The 21,911-nt window shown below is 40.2% G+C and overlaps 1 protein-coding gene across 7 annotated transcripts in view; it reads right to left on the reverse strand.

Annotated features, from left to right (window-relative positions):
* The window catches only part of UTRN (utrophin), a 500,702-nt gene that overhangs the window by 431,752 nt on the left and 47,039 nt on the right, over nt 1-21,911 (reverse strand). For 5 of the 7 annotated variants that reach the window (XM_088023858.1, XM_088023856.1, XM_088023854.1 and 2 more), the window contains exon 1: nt 14,200-14,328. The exons of the other annotated variants lie outside the window; for them this stretch is intronic. In XM_088023858.1, the coding sequence (XP_087879984.1) occupies nt 14,200-14,293 (94 nt within the window). In that variant the 5' untranslated portion in view covers nt 14,294-14,328. Of the gene's footprint in view, nt 1-14,199; nt 14,329-21,911 lie in introns of those variants that run through there. 7 annotated transcript variants of the gene reach the window in all.

The following is a 21,911-nucleotide window of genomic DNA, read 5'->3' on the forward strand; positions in this document are numbered from 1 at the left end:
GATGCAAGACAGCAAGGGATTTATACTATAGCAGTCACTGGCTGTTGGCAGTTGAGAGCAGTCAGGCACTTCCGGAATGCCAACTCTGGGTGTGAGCTTTTCCAGCCAGAGAATGCCCTCAGGCAAAGAAATGCCAGGGACGGCAGCTGGAAGGCCCCAGGCACTGAAGTGCTAAAAGCCAGGGGTATGGGTGGGACCACCCACAGCAAGGATTAGGATTATTTCCAAAAGGGTTAACCAGAGGCAACCACATTAGTTAGAGGACACATCACAGAATACAAAGGTTGAGCTCTCCTCCACAAAATTATCCTTCAAAAAAGAGGATGCCACCTTAATTTTGAACCCTGAAAGTTCTATTATTATGGGACACTGTCAATTACCCTGTCTTAACCTGAAATCACAAAGGACTGTTTGGGTAAAACACAATAATCTGAAAGGACCTCACAACGTTCAACTTGGATGCCATTAAAGGTCAAGCAAAGAAATTTAACACAGACTTGGTTTTTGAGGGTATGACTTTTCAATCTCAAGTGGCAGATGGTAAAGCAACTCAAAAATGGCCGGGGGAGACGAGGGAAATCAACAAATCAACAAAAACCTCTACCAGAACCTTCAGATGGGGCAATACAAGTGAAGAAACAGGAATGCTCGTCTTGACTAGTTAATTACAGAAATTGAACATAAAACAATATGTGGAATTCACAACTGAATACTGGCTGGATCTCAAAGTTACTGACATATTTATATACAAGTGACGGCATTAAACTTAACAGTTAACACAGTCCTTCTAGAAAGCATTTAGTAATCAATGTCAGAAACCCTCGTCCCAGAAATTCTATTTCTAGGAACTTATCAGAAATAAGCAACCCAAACAAAGAATGATACCAACAACAATTATAGTAATGGCAAGTATTTACGCAGCACTCACTAGAGTCATGCCAGGCTGTTCTAAGTGTTTTATATTGGGAATTCTCAACTGGGAATGGTTTTGCCCCCTAGGAGACACTTGACAATGTTTGGAGACATTTTTGTTTATCAAAACTGGTGGATAGAGGCCAGGGAAGCTGTGGAACATCTACACTGTACAGGAGAGCTCCCAAAGCAAAGATTTATCTGCCCAAAATGGTAAGAGGTCTGTGTCTGAGAAACCCTGTTCTGTATCTAGTCACTTTTGTAATCCTTATGACAACCTTATGATATTTTTATTACCTCCACGTTACAGATCAATAAAGATCATTTTCACTCATCATTATCCATAATGTTGAAAAACTAGGAATAAACTAAATACCAAAAAACAGGGAGAGAGTTAAATTATAGAACGACCTAAGAGAAGCTGAAAAATACCTATGATATAATATAAAACTAAAATACCGGAATAAGAAATTAGGAGTATGATATAATTACAATTATTTTAAGGTCTGAATATAGAGACTAAATGGGAAGATAAAACATTAAAGTTACTACTGTGTTAACATGGTAGAAATAGGAATGAATTTTTTTCCTTTTTTCTAACATTCTTTGATACTACTCTGATTTTTAAAAGAAAAAACATTCACACTGGAGATAAGAAATTTGAAATTTTCTTTAAAGAATGATTTTTTATGAAATAAGGAATACCTTATTTTATTTTATTTTAAGATTTATTTTTTTATTTATTTTTAAGATTTTGTTTATTTATTTGACAGACACATAGCGAGAGCAGGAACACAAGCAGGGGCAGAGGGAGAGGGAGAAGCAGGCTCCCCGCTGAGCAGGGAGCTCGATGCGGGGCTCGATCCCAGGACCCTGGGATCATGACCCGAGCCGAAGGCAGAGGCTTAACGACTGAGCCACCCAGGCGCCCCTTAAGATTTATTTTTAAGTAATCTCTACACACGACACGGAGCTCGATCTTATGACCCTGAGATCAAGAGCTGCATGCTCTATTGATTAGCCAGCCAGGCACCCCAGGAATACCTTATTTTAACAACACAACAGTTAACAAGCTAAGAAGACAGTTACTATCAAGAAATTAGAAAGAAGAATTTCCACAGAATAGCAACAAACGTCCGTGCTTTAAATTCTGAAGTTATAATACGACTGTATGTTCAAGTTAAGAATCAATAACCTAGATTTTATATCTACCACTCTTTCTTTCAGTTATTGCATGGCTTACTATCACCTAAAGAGAATGGACAAAAAGAATCAAACTTTAATCCAGCTAAATCTGATTCATTTTAGCAACTCTATTATATACAGTTATTTAGACTATTTTTAATGTATTAATAATTGTAGCAGTATTAGTAGTAGTAACATTATTGTTGTTGCCATTATTAGCAACAATGTATTGAATGCCTCCTACATAGGATTACTATGTAATCTAATCCCACAACATCCATAGGAGGTAAATGTTTTTATGATCCCCATTTTCCAGCAGATGTCAAAAACACTTAAAATGAAGCAACTTGGGGCGCCTGGGTGGCTCAGTCGTTAAGTGTCTGCCTTCGGCTCAGGTCACGATCCCAGGGTCCTGGGATCAAGCCCCGCATCGGGCTCCCTGCTCGGCGGGAAGCCTGCTTCTCCCTCTCCCGCTCCCCCTGCTTGTGTGCCCTCTCTCGCTGTGTCTCTCTCTGTCAAGTAAATAAATAAAATCTTTAAAAAAAAAAAAAAATGAAGCAACTTATCCAGGGCTCACAGGGTTAGTAAATGGAAGTCCCTGGATTGAAATTCAAGGCAGTCTGACTCTAAAGCCCCAAGTGTGCTTGGGGACAAGGTGGGGGTGAGGGAAAGACAGCCTCTACCTAGCTTCCTCCACTCCATCAGCAACGGACTGATTATAGCTGATACATGGTTGTAAAACCTACCCCCTGAAGTATATTTACTAATTGTGCGGGCACACCTAATAATGATTTAACCAATCTTTTATCTCATATTTAGATTTTTTTAATTATTTTTTATAATAATCAATGGGTATTATTAACAAATAAATGTTTGTCAAAACTGCTGAGGGGATTCAAAGGGAAAAAAACAAGAAGGTTGTCAGAGTTTCCGCCAGAAGCCATGTGATCAATGATTCTAACATGGGGAGATTTCAGTTGATCCCCATGTCCCACTGGATATTCAGTTCTTATGGATTCGGGGTTAAAAAAATAAGCCTAAAGCCTGTCAATAGGAAAATGGATACCTCATATAAGTAGCAGGACTGTCTGAGTAAACAGCTTAGGCATCTGTTTCCAAGAATGCCGAAGAGGAACGGATAGGAAGGTTAACTATAAAATATTTGTAAATATTAAATTGATGGGCTTAAATGTCTCTAGTCTAGCCTACCCAGAGCATATATTATGAAATGAAGTCACTGAAAACAAAATGCTGTGATCTGCTGAGATCCTGGAAGCGCAGATTAACTGAACAAATAAAGAGGGATCAGGATACTAATAACATATCATCATAAGGCAATGAGGGGAATTTGTCATAAGCCAAAGTAACAGGCTCCTTCCCTGGCTGAGCCAGTTAATCAACTCAAAGCAGGCTACAGGGCGGTGGGAGGAGGCCCAGAGGAACATCTGGTCTCCAATTCCACACCTACGGGCTGTCCTCCCAGGCTCCGGTTTCAGGGCGCTGAGATGTCGGGAAGGAAGGCAGCAGATGAGAAAAATGGAAAACGTCCTCTCTGGAAGAGTCCCTGTGTATGTGCTCTGACAAACTGTGAGTAAATCTTATCAAAAGTAGAGCCTTGGGCGCCTGGGTGGCTCAGCTGGTTCAGCGACTGCCTTCGGCTCAGGTCATGATCCTGGAGTCCCGGGATTGAGTCCCGCATCGGGCTCCCTGCTCGGCGGGGAGTCTGCTTCTCCCTCCGACCCTCTTACCTCTCGTGCTCTCTATCTCTCATTCTCTCTCTCTCAAATAAATAAATAAAATCTTTAAAAAAAAAAGTAGAGCCTTATTCGTAATACATGTGGCGATTTTACTGGAGAAGAGAATCCTGATGTGTCTTAGCTGTATGTTTTTAAACGTATCAGAAATAAATAACTGAAATGAAGGAAGATATTAACAACAATCATAATGACAGCAAATATTTCCATAGCACTTACGAGAGCAGTAACAGGTGGCTCTAAATGCTATCAGGGGCTTTCGACTGGGAGTGATGTTGCGAGACACGTGGCAATGTAAAGAGACATTTTAGGGCATTTTAGACATTAGACATATTTACCAGCCATTGCCCCTTCTTATTAATTGACATCCATCTGATAGGCTTGGGCCGTCATTAAATATTTCAAATAGTAACTCTGCCTGAATATACTATAAATAGATAAAACAAATATCCTATTTAACAAAACCTGAGGTGTCAATAAATATTTCTTATTATTATGGAGTACTTCAGATATATTAAACAAATGTTAGCTTTTGAAAATAACTTCCACCTCTTCTAGACCCCAGAAGACCGACACCTGAAAAATCTGTTTCATAATCACAGAAATTGTACCTCTTGCTTTGTGAATATACCTGCAACTGGGATTGCAGGTAATAATTCAAACACGGGGTGCCTGGGTGACTCAGTCGATCTGCCTTTGGCTCAGGTCATGATGCCAGGGTCCTGGGATCAAGCCCCGCAGCGGGGTCCCTGCTCAACACGGGGTCTGCTTCTCCCTCTCCCTCTACCCCGCCCCCTTGCTCATGCCTGCTCACTCTCCCGCTCTTTCTCTTCCAAATAAATAAAATCTTAAAAAAAAAATTCAAATGCAAAACCCTAACCTCAAGAAAGACTTGGTACCTGTGTTATAAACATTATTTCATCTCTTACTCTACAAACTTTTAACAGTAACTCTTATGGAGGCCTTTGATTAATGAAATGACTAATGAGTTAATGATAATAATGGATCAGTATTGGCCCATTAATTGTGACAGAGTGAATGTAACATAGTGACATAAGATGTCAATCAGGGAAGAAAGAAGAAACTGGGTGAGGGACGTATGGGAACTCTGCATACTTTCTGCTTTTACATCTCTATAAATGTAAAACTACCCTAAAATAAAAGTTTATTTCAAACAAGGTAAAAATAAAAATAATCACATACAGGGTATTTCTTGGGCAAGAAAATAAGAGAAGCTAGTTCTGGTCCATCCCTATTACATCTTCGGTTTCCCATTCTGTTTATTTATAAAACAATAAAGAAAAGTGGTCAAGAATCATTTGCGTGGCTCTGACTGTGCTGGATTCCACATGCACACCTGCTTTCCATACATTTCTGAATGGAATCCTATCTCATCCATTGAACAACAACAACAAAAGAAATATCTGAGCAACAAAAATGTGCCAAGAGCTGAGGCAGGCCTGAGGATTCAAAGACAAAGAAGCAGAAGGCCTGTCTTCAAGGTCATAGTCTAAAGTTGAGGTTCTCGAGCATGCACAGTGACCACTTCAAGAGATGAAAATGCAGGTTTCCAGGCCACACCCTACCAAGACAGACCATGCTTTCAAAAACGCTGGTCTATAAAACCTGTGGTAACTGCTGTGACAGATGAACACATCTAGGAATCACTGAATCTGATCCCAGGAGGGAAGCTGTGGGAGCAGAGGAGTGGGGCACCCAACCCATACCTGAAGGTCAGGAAAGAATTCCTGGAAAAGAAGTGAATTGTTGACCACTTAAGAGCAGAATAAACCTTGAGGTCACACCCTGCCCTAGAGCAGGGATGGCACAGAACCAAGAACATGTACAGTGCTTCTGAAAGTCACCGAACACTGGCCACAAAGTCCCAACCCCAGCAGCTAGAAAGCAGCAATGCACATGAGCCTAACTCGGGCTACTCCACGGCTGGAGAAAGGGGCTTTGTATTAATTCAGTGGGGTCTGACAAAACACGCAAACAGTATTCTAGAGCCCAAACGGTTGCTGCAGCCCAGAAAACCATACTGTCTCCCCTCAACTGTGTAGCCATTTCACGGGAAAAGCTTTTTCACGTGTTAATGGTTTTTCACTTTCAGCCCTATTAGAGGTTGCAAAATCTATTGCCATATTGACCCAGGTTGCTTGGCTTTGAGGCTATTTTGTGCAGTTTTTTTTTTTTTGATCTTCTGTATAATCAGCACATCTCATTATTGTCATTCTGTTGATATTTAGCAGCACTCCAGCCTGCTGCTGGATCTTCTGATTTACTGCCCTAGATCTAGAAACTGAATACCTAAGTGTGAATTGAGAAAACAGTCACTAAAAGAGGGTCTGATGTGCTTCACAGATGTCCCTGCACTGCACACTCCAAGAAAGAAATGTCAACTGTCACCTCTGTGCAGTATGCGGAGTATATGCAGTGGTCCTGGGCTACCAGTGAGGAGAATCATCAAGTTTAAAACCACTTAAAACACCCCAGCAATTACAACAGGACCCAGAAAACAGCAGATCTCTATAAATGTTCTTTAAATCTTTTATTTTGGGCTCCTTCTTTTTCTCACTTCTAGTTCTTAGATGTGTGGCTCACCTGAGGTTGACAGAAAAGTAAGCACTACTTGATTGAAGACTATAAGCAGATGGGAAATTTTAGAAAATTACAGAGAAATCAATACTGACACTCTTCCTAATACAAACCCACTACAGTAAGAACTGTTCATCATGAAACACCAGGCACATATTATTTACTGAAGACTTCCAAGTTATGGGAAGTAAATGCCAATTCTTTATTTCAGTAACCAAGAGGTAGATATACCTTCAACACCATTTATTTTTATTTAGATTTTATTACTCTGAGAAATTTTGCAGCATGTGGCCCAGCAACAAATTCAGTGAATACACAGAACACAATCTCAAAGACTTTTTTTTTTTAATAGTGCACAGTTCATTTAGCCACAAAGTAACTTCTCATCACAAAACATAAGATTCTCCTTGTAACAGCCTAAGAAATAAGTAGGAAGGAGGTGGGTAGATAAGAAGGATCCAGTGGGGCTTGAGAACTGTTTTCTCAACCTACTTGCAAAATACCCAGAACCTCCCAGTTTAAAATCCATCACTATGAAATCCACCATGATTTTTTAAATTCATATGAGCAAAGATAGAACAGAACAATTGTTTTAAAGAATTTGCATGGGCAGAGATCAAATATATAAGTATTTTCATTTCATGATGTCTTTCTCCTCTATTCCCAAATGTCCCATAAATCACATACACACAAACTATGCTTTTCCTTTCTTTTCCTGCTGTAACACTAGTTATTCAGAGTTAGCCATTAAATATTTATTAAAAACTAAACAGTTCTCAGAGCAATGCCAGATACCAGATTGCATGGGTGGGTTGGAGCTATCTAGAGTTTTAGAAAGTGAATCTGCTGGGGAAATGAATTTCTTCTGTCAAACACAATCCAGGAGCTACTAACACCAGAGAAGGAGTTACTGTGTAAGCGGTGAAGCGAAGCTAAAGGCACAGAATTCAGGAACAGAACAAGAAAACAGGCCAGGTCAAAGCCAGGAGACTCACTCTGGCAGCAGGTTCCTAGCTAGGGGCTTGGGCCAGGAGAAAAGGGTCAGGGTTGGTGTGACAGGAGGAGCTACCTCTCAGAGGGCGAGGATTGCTATCTGAGGAGGCATTTTCACTGATGATATGCAAGTGACCTGGAAGAATTTGTACAAGATGCCTATCTTACAGCCTCTGTGCATTCCAGCCTCTCACAGTATCTGGATCAACAGCATTAAACTGAAATCTATCATGTTTCCAGACCACTATGACAGTTCTCCTCTATTTGGAGAAATAGTCCTCTCCACAGACTAAATAAAGCTTTTTCATACAAGGTACCAAAAGGCAAATAGGTCATACAGCACAGAATCATATGGGAGGCTATGTGCCCTTTTCCTTTGCTTGCCTTGCTTGCTTGCAAACAATCAAAACCTTTCTGAACAAATGAAAGTGAACTTTGAAACCAGCAAAACATTTCGGGCACCTTGCCACAAAGATATTCTCCAAGCAACTGCAGGCCATTTGTTGTCATGTATTTCTATATTTCTTGCCACGTACTGGATCTGCGGTTAAGTGAGTCCAGCATAGGATTACTGCCTTCCTTGATGCTATGATGTGAAAAATCACTAACAGATCCAGATCGAAGGATGAGGACACTGGTCAATTTTCGGTATGATGATGCATACAGGACCTCATTTAAACTCATGTTCTATCTTTATGTAAGCTGTATTCATTTTTCCTGGATTAACTTGAAAGGCCCTACTAACAAAAACATCCACCATTTACTATAATCCTTCCTGCAAGTTGCCAAGTAATGTGCAAGGGATTTTACACAGATATACCTTTAAAGACTCACAACAGTCCCATTATCACCATTTTGCAAGTGAGGAAACAGACCCAGGATGCAGGATGGCTGGGATTCAACTGTAAGTCCAACTCCACAGCCTCTTCCCACAAAGTGTATCATGCTCCACAAATTACATGGAAAAATGAGCATTCTATAGATACCCCTGGGATTTACCATCCCTAGGAAAGTAATGTATTGGTATAAGAAAATGTAATAAAATCGTGAGGGCACCTAAGAATCACCAGTCGCAGCACAGTCTGGGATGATGCTGACAGCTACCACACTAGAGAAGAGAAAGAGAAAGAATTTAAATCCAAAGACTCAAACTTCTATCCCAGAGAACCAGAAATCACTTCTGTCTTTTAAGTTGGAAGTTAACCATCTTCAAACTCAAAAGAAATTTAAGTAAGTCATTCAAAATCTGCCATTTTGTAAGAATTTCCTTCAGAATCAGTAGTAGTTTAAAAAAAGTCAAATCCAAAAAACAGGAAAAGAAGGGTGGATGGGTGGATGCAATGCAGGAAAAGGCAATTCATTGAAGAATTTGTCCAAAGAGCCATTAAACAAATGCAGGGAAGTTCAATTACAACAAAAAAAGGGATGCAACCTTCGGGCACCTGGGTTGCTCAGTCGGTTGAGCATCAGACTCTTGATTTCAGCTCAGGTCATGAAATCGAGCCCCACATGGGGCTCCATGCTGAGCAAAATCGAGCCCCACATGGGGCTCCATGCTGAGCAAAATCGAGCCCCACATGGGGCTCCATGCTGAGCATGAGGCCTGCTTAAGATTCTCTCTCTCCCTCTGCCCCTCCCCCCCACTCTCACTCATGGGCACATGCACGCTCTCCCACTCCCTCAAAAAAAAACAAATGCAAATTCAAACATTTATATGCTACTTTTCATCTCTCTACACTTCTTGGACAGCAACTTAACAGTAGACACTTATCTGCCCCCAGCAATTACCCAAATGAACTAAGATATATGTACACATTTCATTATTTCTAACAATTTTTTTTAATGGGATGCTACTAATGCTGGATGGTTCTGACTTTGATTCAAAATGAAAAACCACGCTGCTGTGGGAACTTAGCTATAAAGCTGCACATTTGTATATTCATAGGAAAAGGTGTGGCAGGACAAACAAAACTATTAACAATGGCTATGGAGGGGGAGAAGGAATGACAATTTTCTACTCTGTGTAATGTTTATTCTACACTGAATTTTTTCTAGAAAGAAGCTGATTGCTTAAGGTTGTTTTTTTTTTAAGGTGCTTAAATACATTATTAAAAATTACATTTGGGATTGAAAATGTCTTACAGTAAAATACCTCTCTAACTTGACAGCCACCCTCAGAGGGAGCCCACACTTACTTTTGCCCAGCTCACAATCCAAATTTCAATCTTCTGCTTCAGACAGAAAGTTTGACCTGTGTTCCTTTAGTCCTAGACTAAAATTTCACTTTGACACAATGGTAAAACTAGGCTATGACTCATCTTCCTCCGCAAAACAATGAAAGTTCTAGTTCACTGGGAAATAAACTACTTGAGTTGCCAGTTCACTGAACTGTTCAAATCAAAATATTGGGGCAGGATCGAGCGAGTCACTGCACCCAGATCCTATCTAGTGCTCCTAACAGTCCTTGCTCCTACCAGTCTTTTCGCTGGCCCTCCAGTCAAATCTGGAATTTGCAAAAGGTTAGGATAGGAAGCACCTGATGCCCTCAAAATAAGGGTCAAAGAACCAAAATGTAACATGAAACAGATCCAGGACCCATGTCATGAGCATGCCTTTCAAGTTAGGCCAAGGGAAAACACAACGAAAATGATGGCAGGGTGAACAGCTTCAGCCTAAATATATTTTAAGCACCATAATGAGCATAATATTTGTTTTCCTATTCCTAGACTCTGGGTACCAGGCAAAGCCCATTATCAACTGACTAGATTTTGATAATTTTTATAGAACTTATTCTTTTTATTTACCTTGAATGTTACTATAGTTTGCAAGGTGCTTTAAAATGCCCCCTGGGGAATCTGAATGGTTTGGAGACCTAGCTCTGAGGTTCAGTGACTTACACAGTCAATCATAGGGGGAACGGAGACCCAGGTCCATACCTTGAGTGGTTTGTTCAGTACCATATCAGTCAGACATCTCATTTTGCCCCCAAATTCTTTTGTTTCAAACAAGTCACTCTGTCCACCCTTCTTCTCCCAATTTAACAATTTTCTCTCTCACCTCCGCAAATTATATTCCACCTGGTCTTCCTAACCACCAATGCATTTTCTTTACAAACATTAAGATCAGCTAAAAACTCACAAGCCCTGAGAAATTTTCCCAAACAAACTTCCCTACACTTTGATGCAGTCAGCTGGCAGGTCAAGCCCTTAATATCTGGCAAAGATCAGCACACTCCTTCCTTTCAAACTAATCTTTACACAGGTCCTTCCAGAGAACCTCCTGATAGCGCCCCCCCCCCACCAGCCCCACCTCCACGTTCACACAGACACCTCAGCCCCTGACGAAATTCTTATTCCAAAGTTCTCAACCTGCCTTGCTTCATGAAGACACTGCCACCTGGGAGGCCTGTCTCTTGAGAAGGCTGCTCAATGTGCCCCAAGGTTAGCCGGTCCTCCTCTGATCTCTTCGAGGAGCTTCTTCCCAGATGACAGCTGATATTCAGAGAAGCCACAGTCTAATACAACATACTCTTCTACATCATCACCAACTGGAAACGAAGAGATCCAACCCTCTTCCAGCCTTCCTGTTGCTCAGAGGAATTGATTCATTCATTTCCACAAGCAGATACTAAGCCTTTCCTGTATGCCAGGCACACAGTTGGGTGCGGGGTACAATGGTGACAAAGTTTCCTTCTTGCCCTCCTCAGGGAGCTCTCAGTCTCCTAGGGAACAAATAACATTCCCTTGTGCTTCTCCACCTTGAATCTACAGTAGAATCACTCAGAGAGTTTTTGAAAAGCTACAAAGTCAGGGCCTCCATCTGCTTAAATCAGAATCTCTGGCTGTGGGGCTTCAAAACTGGTGACTCTAACATGGAGCCAAGGTTGAGGATATTTTAACCAACCCATCTCAAAAGGAAATGGCTGACATAGAGTCCTGTCAGCCACCAAGCAAGCAGGAAGGATGGTAAGATAAGCTGGGCCTCCCAGAAGTGGCTTCCTGAGCAGGGCAATTTCTAGACATAAATCGTCTGTGCATTAGTAGATGCCTGCAAGTCCTAGAATGGCACCAAATAATTTTTTTTCACATTTTCAAGACTGTTTTTTAACTTTGGTCTCCCTCAATTAGATTATTTTTAACATTTGATCATTTGTACACAGACATCAAGATTAAGAAAAGGAAAGGAATTAGGTCATAAAAGCTTTGGGTTAATATTATAAAATAAGAACATTCCATATCAAAGAAAGATATAATAAATACATAGATGGATGGATAGACGGGTAGATAGATAGACAGATAGATAGACAGATATAGAGATTCAGATTTCAACTTACTCAGTTTTCCCTGTTGTAGCTCAGTGGGTGGCTGGGAGGCAAATACACTGGGTTCCCCATTCCAGATCACACCATAGAGCAAAGGATCAGCAATTTCAAAAATAACACTGAATGGCTTATTTTGAGCTAATATGTATCTAAAATTCACTCCATTTTATACCTTGTTTTTTATTATTTCCTTTAAATTCTGCAATGGTCATTTGCATATCAACTCTTTATTGTCAAAAGTTTAATGCAAAACACTTATGGTTTCATTCTTTCTACCTACTTGAGGTTTGTAACTAAAAGATTCTTCCAAAAAAAAAAAAAAAAAGGATTCATCACAAAGTTTAATCTATTATGGAGACTGCTCTGAAAACCAAAAAAGGCCATGTGTTGCAATGAAATATAACATCCATTAAAAATGTATTTTTTTGTATCTTTATTTCTTACAAGATCACTAGAGATCTACCCAGCAAATACAAAAAATATTCAGTTTACCAAAAACCAATGAGAAGAGAGTCTAGGGTTTGTGGAATTTGAAATCAAGTACACATTTGGTTTGCTATTTTTATTAAAAGAACATGTCCTGAATTTTTTTTTTTTTTTCTAATGCTTTCAATTCCCCTAAAGCCTTTGGGCTGGTCAGAGGGCAGGAGAGAATGCTATCTAAATGGACCAGAATTCATATTTAAAGCTACAGTCTACTCATTTTAAAATGTGCTTACTTATTTAAAGATTTGTTTGTATTTTTCTCCTGTCTTTTGATTTCACCACCATAGTCACTTGAGGCTCTTTGTAGCAAGACAGTAACACAAACACAAGCGGACTGTGGAGACTATAAAAGCCAGAGAAAGAAGATTAAATCAGAGTCCAGAGATCTTTGAAAAGCCATGATGCCACAATACTTTCATATGCATGGGATTTTTTTTTAATTTTTTTATTTATTTATTTGACACAGAGAGAACAAAAGAGAGAGATGGCAAGCACAAGCAGGGGGAACGGCAGACAGCGGAGAAGCAGGCTCCCCGCTGAGCAAGGAGCCCGATGCGGGGCTCGATCCCAGGATCCTGGGATCATGACCTGAGCCGAAGGCAGCCGCTTAACTGACTGAGCCACCCAGGCGTCCCAATGCATGGGATTTTAATTCTGGTCCCTGAACTGTATTTTAATTTTCAGTTGAGAGCATACTGTTCTTTAAATAAGAGAGAAAAGTAATAGCCAAAGAAGTGAGTTATAGCCCACTGATCTCCTATTACACTTGACCAAGAAACCAAACTGACTAAGGAAATAGGGACTGCTCCAACTATTTTAGTTTAAATGTGCTCCACAGAGAACGTGCCTACCAGCACTGACCACCTCATTCACATGGAGTTAGGAAGGAAAACAGTAAGAGGTAAAGAGTAATTCCAAAGGGAAGAAACACATACTGTAAAAGTTCTAACCAGCCTGAAAGTTTTCCCACAGAGACAACATTCAAGCATGAATGTGAGGTGAAACAATACCCATCACTTGGGTTGTTGTTTTTTTTTTTCCTTAAAAAGCTTCTACGACCAGTACACAAATATATACATTAAACAAGATACGTACATCTGACCTGATCAGAAAATCTATATCACCCTGGAAATAAACCCCGGTGAGAAACGTACATGACCACATCCACTGTGAAGTTCTGCATCTCTGTTCCTCCTCGACAGCATGGTACTAATACGAAAACCCCTTCATTTCCAGCCCCCCCAAAGTACAAATGTCCTCTTCACCCCTATCAGTTCTACACTATATATATTTTTTAAATGTTTTATTTATTTATTCATGAGAGTCAGAGAGAGAGAGAGGCAGAGGCAGAGGGAGAAGTAGGCTCCCCGCCGAGCAGGGAGACCGATGCGGGACTTGATCCCAGGACCCTGGGACCACTACCTGGGTCGAAGGCAGACGCTTAACCATCTGAGCCACCCAGGTGCCCCTCTACACTATATATTTTAAAAAAGGTAAAACATCTTTTTAGCCAGTACAATAAATCAGGTACACCATGGGATGAGCTCTGTCTCACTGTCCACTGGCAAAGAGGAAACTTTATATGACAATAAATAGTCAAACCACATAATAAGCTACTTTGAAAATACAGGGAGATAAACTGAAGCACATTTGTGACAACGGATTTATGGACCCTTGAGTGCTTCTTCCAAAGAAGCCAATGACTGGCAAACTGTCACATTCTGAAGAGAAGGATGAAGCAGACAGCGTTGGTCTCTACTCTTTGTGGAGTCTAGACAGATGTGGCGTCAGGAAGCACAAACTGGTATGTTCCCCTCACCAGCCAGGCCCTGCCTTCGGCGGTTCTGTTAACAAATCAGGTTCAGTAAGTGACTAAGAGAGCCCTGTCTTTGCTGTCGTCCCCTTTTCAAAACCTCCCAGGGTGGGAGTCATGCAAGTTGACACACTTACCTGATAAGTGCTTGCAGGCCTGGAGAGCTCCTCGCCCTGGCAAGTCAAGTCTGCACTTTTTCCAACGAAATGGGGTAGCTGCTGGGCCGCTCATCACCCACAGTGGCTTAAATGACGAGGAAAAAGATGCAGAGGAAGTGGAACACAAAAGCAGCCTGCGAACTGCACACTGGGATGTCCTGTTTTGGGGTGGCTTTTATTTTTCCCATGAGAGGATCTGACTAAAGCTAACCCAGCCTCCTCTACACACCAGACAGTTAGTTACATTTAGCAGTCAGTGAAAACTCCTTAGGTCATTTTCACTATTGTCGTTGTTGTGTTTTTGTGTTGTTTTTTTTTTTCTCTTTAATTGTCACAACTCAGGGCTTTTGAATGTTTCTAATCTACTACAAAGAGATTATAACTTTGCTTCCTGTTTTGACAGTGTTGGCTGGTAAAGGACACCTCCACCCACCTCCCAACCCACTATGTATATAAATAGAGGCATTTGGGCCCTGGGTGCACAACTGGGCTGAAGAGTTTGGGTACATATTAACTATACTTCAAAGAATAAATTGGACTTGTTATTTTACTTTAATATGCATATATACCTTGGAGAAATGAAATTCACAATTCTGCTTAATTCCTTACACGTTACTATTATGGAAAAAAATAAGCTTCACCACACAGAGTTATAAAATAAGAAGTAAAACTTTTGACTCATATTTTCCAGGCTCTGTGATTCTGTGTATGTGAGGTCCTCTCTTGCTCTTCACGTTACCCATGCACAACAAGCAAGGAAAATCAGTCCCCATAATGCCACTCCCTCTTCTTTTTCTATTCTTTTTTCTCTCCTGCTTTGAAATAGAAACTTTTCAGTTATAAGCAAAAATTTTCATATTTCATAGAATATGTACCCATGCCAGGATACACAGGGGCTTAAGGTAAAAGCCATCTCTGTCCCTGCTACTGGCTAAGGTATGATTGAGAGAATTTGCCAAGACTTGCCCCACTCTCCTCCTCCTTATCTCTGTGTGTTTCCTAGATTAGAAGCTGTAGGACTCCGGCAAAATACTTTCTAATACAATCTCCAAATTTGTAAAATGGGAGCAGCGGCCCCACCTGTTTCCTCGGATTGTTGCGAGGAGCAAGCAGCCAAAAGCACAGTGCCATCAATTATGCCACATGGTCAAAGCCCAATTCTTTTTTATTTTTTTACAAAGATTTTGTTTATTTATTTGAGAGAGAGAGAGCACAAGCGGGGCAGCCAGAAGGAGAAGTAGACTCCCCACTGAGCAGGGAGCATGACGCGGGTCTGATCCCAGGACCCTGAGATCATGACCTGAGCCAAAGGCAGACGCTTAACCAACTGAGCCACCCAGGCGTCCCCAATTCTTTTTTTGTAAGAGCTTTATTCACATATTATTCACACAGTATGTAATTAACCCATTTTAAAGTATAGAATTCAAGGATTATTAGTATATTCACAGAGTTATATGCATCCATTACTACAATCAATTTCAGGACACTTTCATCACTCCAAAACACAATCTCTCTCTGTTTTCTCCCCACCGGCCAGCCCTAGACAACCATGAAAATCTACTTGTAGGTCGCTATAGGCTTGCCTTTTCTGAACATTTCATATAAATAGAATCATAGCATATGTGGTCTTTTGTGACAGGCTTCTTTAACTTAGTATAATGTTTTCAAAGTTCATCCATGTTGTAGCATGTATCAGTACTTCACTTCTCTTTATGGTTGAATAATAGCCCATTGTATAAACACCCCACATTTTATTTATTCACTCATCAGCTGATGGACATGTGCGTTGTATTTAACCTTTGGCAAATACAAATAATGCTGCTATAAGCATTCATGAACAAGTTTTTATGTTGACGTGTTTCCATTTCTCTATATGACTGCTGGGTCATACAGTAACTCCATGGTTAACCTTTGGAAGAACCATCAGACAGTTTTCCAAAGTGACAGCACCACCTTACATTCCCACCAGCAGTGTATAAAAGTTCCAATTTACCCACATATTCACCAACACTTATTATTAGCTGCCTTTTTAATTACAGCCATCCAGTCGGTATGAACTGACATCTCATTGTGGTTTGATATGCATTTCCCTGGTGGTTTTATCAAAGCCTAATTTTATCAGTGGCCCAAAAATGTCTCCATTCCTGTAGGCAGGACTCAATACTCAAAATACGGAACAACCAGTAAGGCATGGGGACCACTTAATCAAAATGGATACTGGCTAGGGTGCTGAAACAAGACCTTAAAGGTGTCTGGCTTTAACAGTGGCTATTTTCCAACAGGTATGAAAAAATTTCAACTGATATAGCTGTATAGGTTCATGCCAGCTAAATAAGTACTGACCTTTGAATCATATCTCCAGTAAGAGGCTATTAAAGCAGCTAGACCTTCCCCAAAGGGCTCCTTAAGAAAACTTAGAAGATGAAATTCTCAATGTAAATATGATATTTCAATCATTTACAAATCATTCCTTTCCTTCTGTCTTTCTATATATGTCTTCCTCTTAAATACGAATAGGTTTAGGAGTGCCTGGGTAGCTCAGTTGGTTAAGCGTCCAACTCTTGGTTTTGGCTCAGGTCATGATCTCAGGGTCGTGAGATCGAGCCCCATGTGGGGCTCCTCGCTCAGCAGGGAGTCTGCTGGTGAGTCTCTCTCTCCCTCTTCCTCTGACCCCCCCCAACTCACGCACTCTCTCTCTCTCTAAAATAAAATAAAATCTAAAAAAAATAAAATAGGCTCAACTAAAGCAGCCTCTGAACAGCCATAATTATTTATAGGAAGAAATTTTAGACCACATGTGACTTAAGATTGAGAATCTCACAAATTTTGAAGGTAGCCAAGAGGAACAAGTCAGGATCTAGATACCAGCAGTATTTTCCCCTTACCTCTTAAAAATGTGATATTGGTTGAGAAGATATATGCACCCCTAAGTTTATCACAGCATTATTTACAATAGCCAAATATGAAGCAATCTAAGCGTCCCTCGATAATTGAATAGATAAAGAAGCTGTGGCATGCATACACACACACACACACACACACACACACACACACACACACACACAATGGAATATTACTCAGTCATAAAAAAGAATGAAATCTGTTATCCACAACAACACAGATGGACCTACAGGGTATTATGCTAAATGAAATAAACCAGAGAAGGATAAATTCCATATGATTTCATTCATACTTGGAGTCTAAGAAACCAAACAAACAAACAAACAGAAACAGACTCATAAATAGAGAACAAACGTGTGACTGCCAGAGGGGAGTGGGTGGGGTTGTGGGCAAAACAGGTCAAGGGGATTAAGAAGTATAAACTTCCAGATATAAAATAAATAAGTCACAGGAATGAAAAGTACAGCACAGGGAATACAGTCAATAACAGTGTAATAACTTTGTATGGTGACTGATGGTAACTATACTTACCAACAGTAAGCACGGTGTAACATACACAATTGTCTAATCACTATGTTCTGCACCTGAAACTAATGTAACATTGTGTGTCATCCATACTTCAAGTAAAAAAGAAATGTGATATAGGGAGGATAGTAATTATTCTAATTCAAAGGGATTATCCAATCTAATTCAAAGAATTATCTAATTTTAAATTCAAAGAGATTATCAGTTTTTTTCTAAAGCAAAGGGATTATCTAATCTAATTCAGAGGAATTATAGTTTTCTTCAGACTTTATGGTATTTGAACAAATTCATGTACAATGATATGAATTATCTCTTTCCTAATACATCCGATTTTAGGATTTTCATTCTCTTGACCCCTAAAAAAAGAAAAATAAACAGAATAAAGCCTACATAAAATATGACAAAGAAAATACAAAAATGCCATAAGCTTTAAAAAATATTTTTTTCTTTATTTTCCAATATAAGACCTCAAGCCTTACATGTATTAATAATATGATTCATCCCTCTCCTAAGAAATTTTCCATGTCCCAAGGCTGCACTATGTAATCCATTGTTTTAGTTATTTCTTGGCATACAGCTAACTATGAAACTGGCCGCTGAACTTTCCTATGTCAAATAGAACTTTCCACTGTGGGAAATTTCTAAAACATTCATATTAAGCTAAGTGGAAATGTCATCATAGCTCAGGAGCAAATATGGTCTGTGTCAACCAGTACAACTTCTAAAGTAGATTCTATGCAGGAAAAGCAAACCACTGATCAAACACAAGCACAAAGGTTTTATCAGAGTTGCTATAAAAACTTCATGGTGAAGAAGATCAGAAGCAACCATCAGCTTATCAAAGGTATCTGAAAGTTCTTCTAAAAAGATCTAATAGGAGGGCACTTTTTAAAATTGTTTTGTAATGTCAGAACCCACTCCATCCACAGACCCCTTCTGCTAGATTACACTTTGACCTCATTTCTAGTTCTTGGGAAATCAAGAGACCATTTATGCTGCAAGTATCTGTCTAGGGGATGCACTTTCTTATTCAATCTGGTGTTGACAGCAATAATCAAATTTGGTACATACCACTAGCTCTATTATAGCGCAACAGCAACTGGCTGTCAGCCTAGGTCCACTGTTTCATCAAAAAGGAAAGACAGCATTAGACTGGAGAGAGAATCACAGAGTGAATCAGCTGAAACTACAGGCGGTGGTATAGAAGTCAGATAGCCCCTGGGAGACACTAAGCTCGCTCCACTAGGGAGGCACAAGCCCAGGAGCTTCAGCAGCGTCAGGCACCGGTCAGGCACCAGCGAGCCGACCTTGCTGTGGAACGCACGCATTTTCTTCATCCTTTCTGTTATCCACAAACCATCTTGGCTTTGAACATCTCGTTGTAACTGTTGGTCCTAACTAATGAACCTACATGTAACCTTGCACAGCAGCAGACAAAAACTGGAGACAAACCACACCCTCCAACACCAGGGAGGCCAAGTGCAAGCGAAATGCTGGAGTTAATTAAGGCCCTTCCTGCAAACTCTCTAGACAATACTGGCTTCACTTTGTAATTCTTCTACGCACACTTAGGCTGGAATCAAACATTTTTCTCAGATCACAAAATGCTAAATTAATCTTCTTATGATAAAAACAAGGTCAGCTTTAAAAATAATTGGAGAGGGAGGGGTGATGTGACTTTGAAATTTTACTGGAGGGGCGCCTGGGTGGCTCAGTCGTTAAGCGTCTGCCTTCGGCTCAGGTCGTGATCCCAGGGTCCTGGGATCGAGCCCCGCATCGGGCTCCCTGCTCGGCGGGAAGCCTGCTTCTCCCTCTCCCACTCCCCCTGCTTGTGTGCCCTCTCTCGCTGTGTCTCTCTCTGTCAAATACATAAATAAAATCTTTAAAAAGAAAATTTTACTGGACTTGCTGTTACAGACTTTGAATCTCCAAGAAAACTATGCTCCAGCTAATAAATGTTCTCTACTTAAAAGCAGCATGGATGAGGATGCCATGTCCTGGTAGGACAAGCAATTTATTTTCTCCTATTTTTAGAACTTGAAATAATTTCAGATTCACCAAAAAAAGGTGTAAAAATAGTACCCAGAGTTCTCATATTCCCCTCACCTAGCATCCCCAAATGTTACCATATTACATAACCAGAGTATGACTGTCAAACCAGACAATTAGCACCGATGCAACACTATAAATTACTCCTCGGGGCATGTCCAAATTTCTCCACTTGTCGTCTTTTCCTAGGGATTTGTGATTCAGTCCAAGACCCTGCACACAAGCAACACTTCAAAAATCCAGGATATGTCCTTTTCAATAAATCATGCAATGCAGTACCTCATGAACATTTCTGATTCCCTCCAAAAGTTCTGTTTCTTCTCATGCTAATGAGGAGGTGTCATTGTTAATCATGGAGTCTTTTAGGCTAGGAATGTTCTTTTCCTCCACAAGTCTCTTCATATTTACTCTGTCAGTCTTATCAACTTTACCGTGTAAACATAGGTCAAAATAGAGCTTCACAATCCCTTTCCAAAACCCTTGAACCAGTTGTTTTGCCGAATTAGAACTTTCCCCACTTGAGCAAAGTTAATAGAGCACAGAGGGCATATGTTAAATTAAAACAAAAGAAAACAGGGGCACCAGGGTGGCTCAGTGGTTAAGCTTCTGCCTTCGGCTCAGGTCATGATCCCAGGGTCCTGGGATGGAGCCGCGCATCGGGCTCCCTGCTCCGTGGGAAGCCTGCTTCTCCCCCTCCCACTCCCCCTGCTTGTGGTCCCTCTCTGTGTCTCTCTCTGTCAAATAAATAAATAAAATCTTTAAAAAAAAATAAAAAAAACAAACAGCAAGATCCAGAGCAATTTCCCCTAAGCAAACGCATTAATAGTTCTGCAACAAATATGTGTGTGTCGTGAATGGTAAGTGAGATAAGTAGAGCTTTTTTTTAAAAGCATCCTAGCAATTAAAGTCAGATTTCACCAACAAATGAATTCAGTTCAAGCTCAGGTTTACTGTCAAACTAAGTACAAAGAAAGTACCTTTTGGTGTTCAGAGTTCTTTTAAACCACTGTCACTGCAGATGAGGGATGGTGGAACTGCCTATGAAATCCATGGTCTTGTCCATCTCCCGCCTACCTCAACCACATCCTCTCTCACTCCGTCTCCCGACGAAGCCACCTGCAGTGTCCCCTCTGCTTCCAGGCTCTCTCCACACCAATCCACCTTTCCACAGATCCCCCAGAATGATCTTTCTAAAATATCTACAACTCCCCAGTCTCATAATCCTCAAAGATTTCCCATGCCAAAAAAAAGGAGGGGGTTGGAATCTCATCATCTTCATGAAGTTTATACAGGTCTCCACAATCTGAGCCAACTCCCCTGATGGTCCAGACCATCTACACAGCATTACAGAAAAGGTATAGTCTCTGTACCTCAAGATTCTAACAGTCGAATTCAATCCCTTTCATATTTTCATCAGAGTAATAACTGGTTAGAATACAACTTCTCTAATAATCAAAGAGTGTATCAGGATATTTTAACTCATTTTTTTTTCTAGCTAGGAAATTCTCCCTTAGTTCTTGATCACATTAAAGATTCCTAACAAAACCCCACATGTTGACATGAAAAGGATTTTTCACATGATTTTAATAACATATCTAAAAATAGTTACAACCCTACTGTTGATCTGGTTAAAACAATTACAAAGAGGAAAAGCCAGGAAAACTTTTCTAAAAACAAGCAAAACCAAAAAAGTAACATTGAGGATGGTATTTAATCGGTTGAGTGATTTCTCATGAGATTGTTTTTCCAAAGCACGAAGATATAAATAAAATCTGAAATCATGCCTTTGTTTCCATATTAGTATATTAATGGAATGGAATGACATTATAATCAACAATATTACATTAGAGAGAGTTAAGCCAAAATACCCACCATTGAAGAGCTTAGAATTTATCCCCAATCACGCAGAGGTTGACCTCAGATGCAGACTTTAAGAACATGCCAGAGAAGGAGGAAAGAAATCATATTTTTTTAAGTATGATCAGTTTTACTTCCTAGCATGCAAACAGTGAAAGATACCTACTTGGAATGATGAATTAAAAGAAAAATTCCTAGAAGTTTTATTTCAGGATTAAATTACAAACGTTCTTACAATTATCTCAGGAAAACTGCACAGAAGTAGTGAGATTCAGAGGTAAGGAAGGAGTACAACCAAATCCCTTAATGAGATGGGTAGACAGAGGTGGTAGGTGCATACATCCACTCCCTACACCCAG

The sequence above is a fragment of the Eumetopias jubatus genome, unplaced genomic scaffold, assembly GCF_037043125.1.
Source record: "Eumetopias jubatus isolate StellerSeaLion01/CBP00866 unplaced genomic scaffold, mEumJub1_p1.0 scaffold_6, whole genome shotgun sequence".
Taxonomy (NCBI): Eukaryota; Metazoa; Chordata; class Mammalia; order Carnivora; family Otariidae; genus Eumetopias; species Eumetopias jubatus.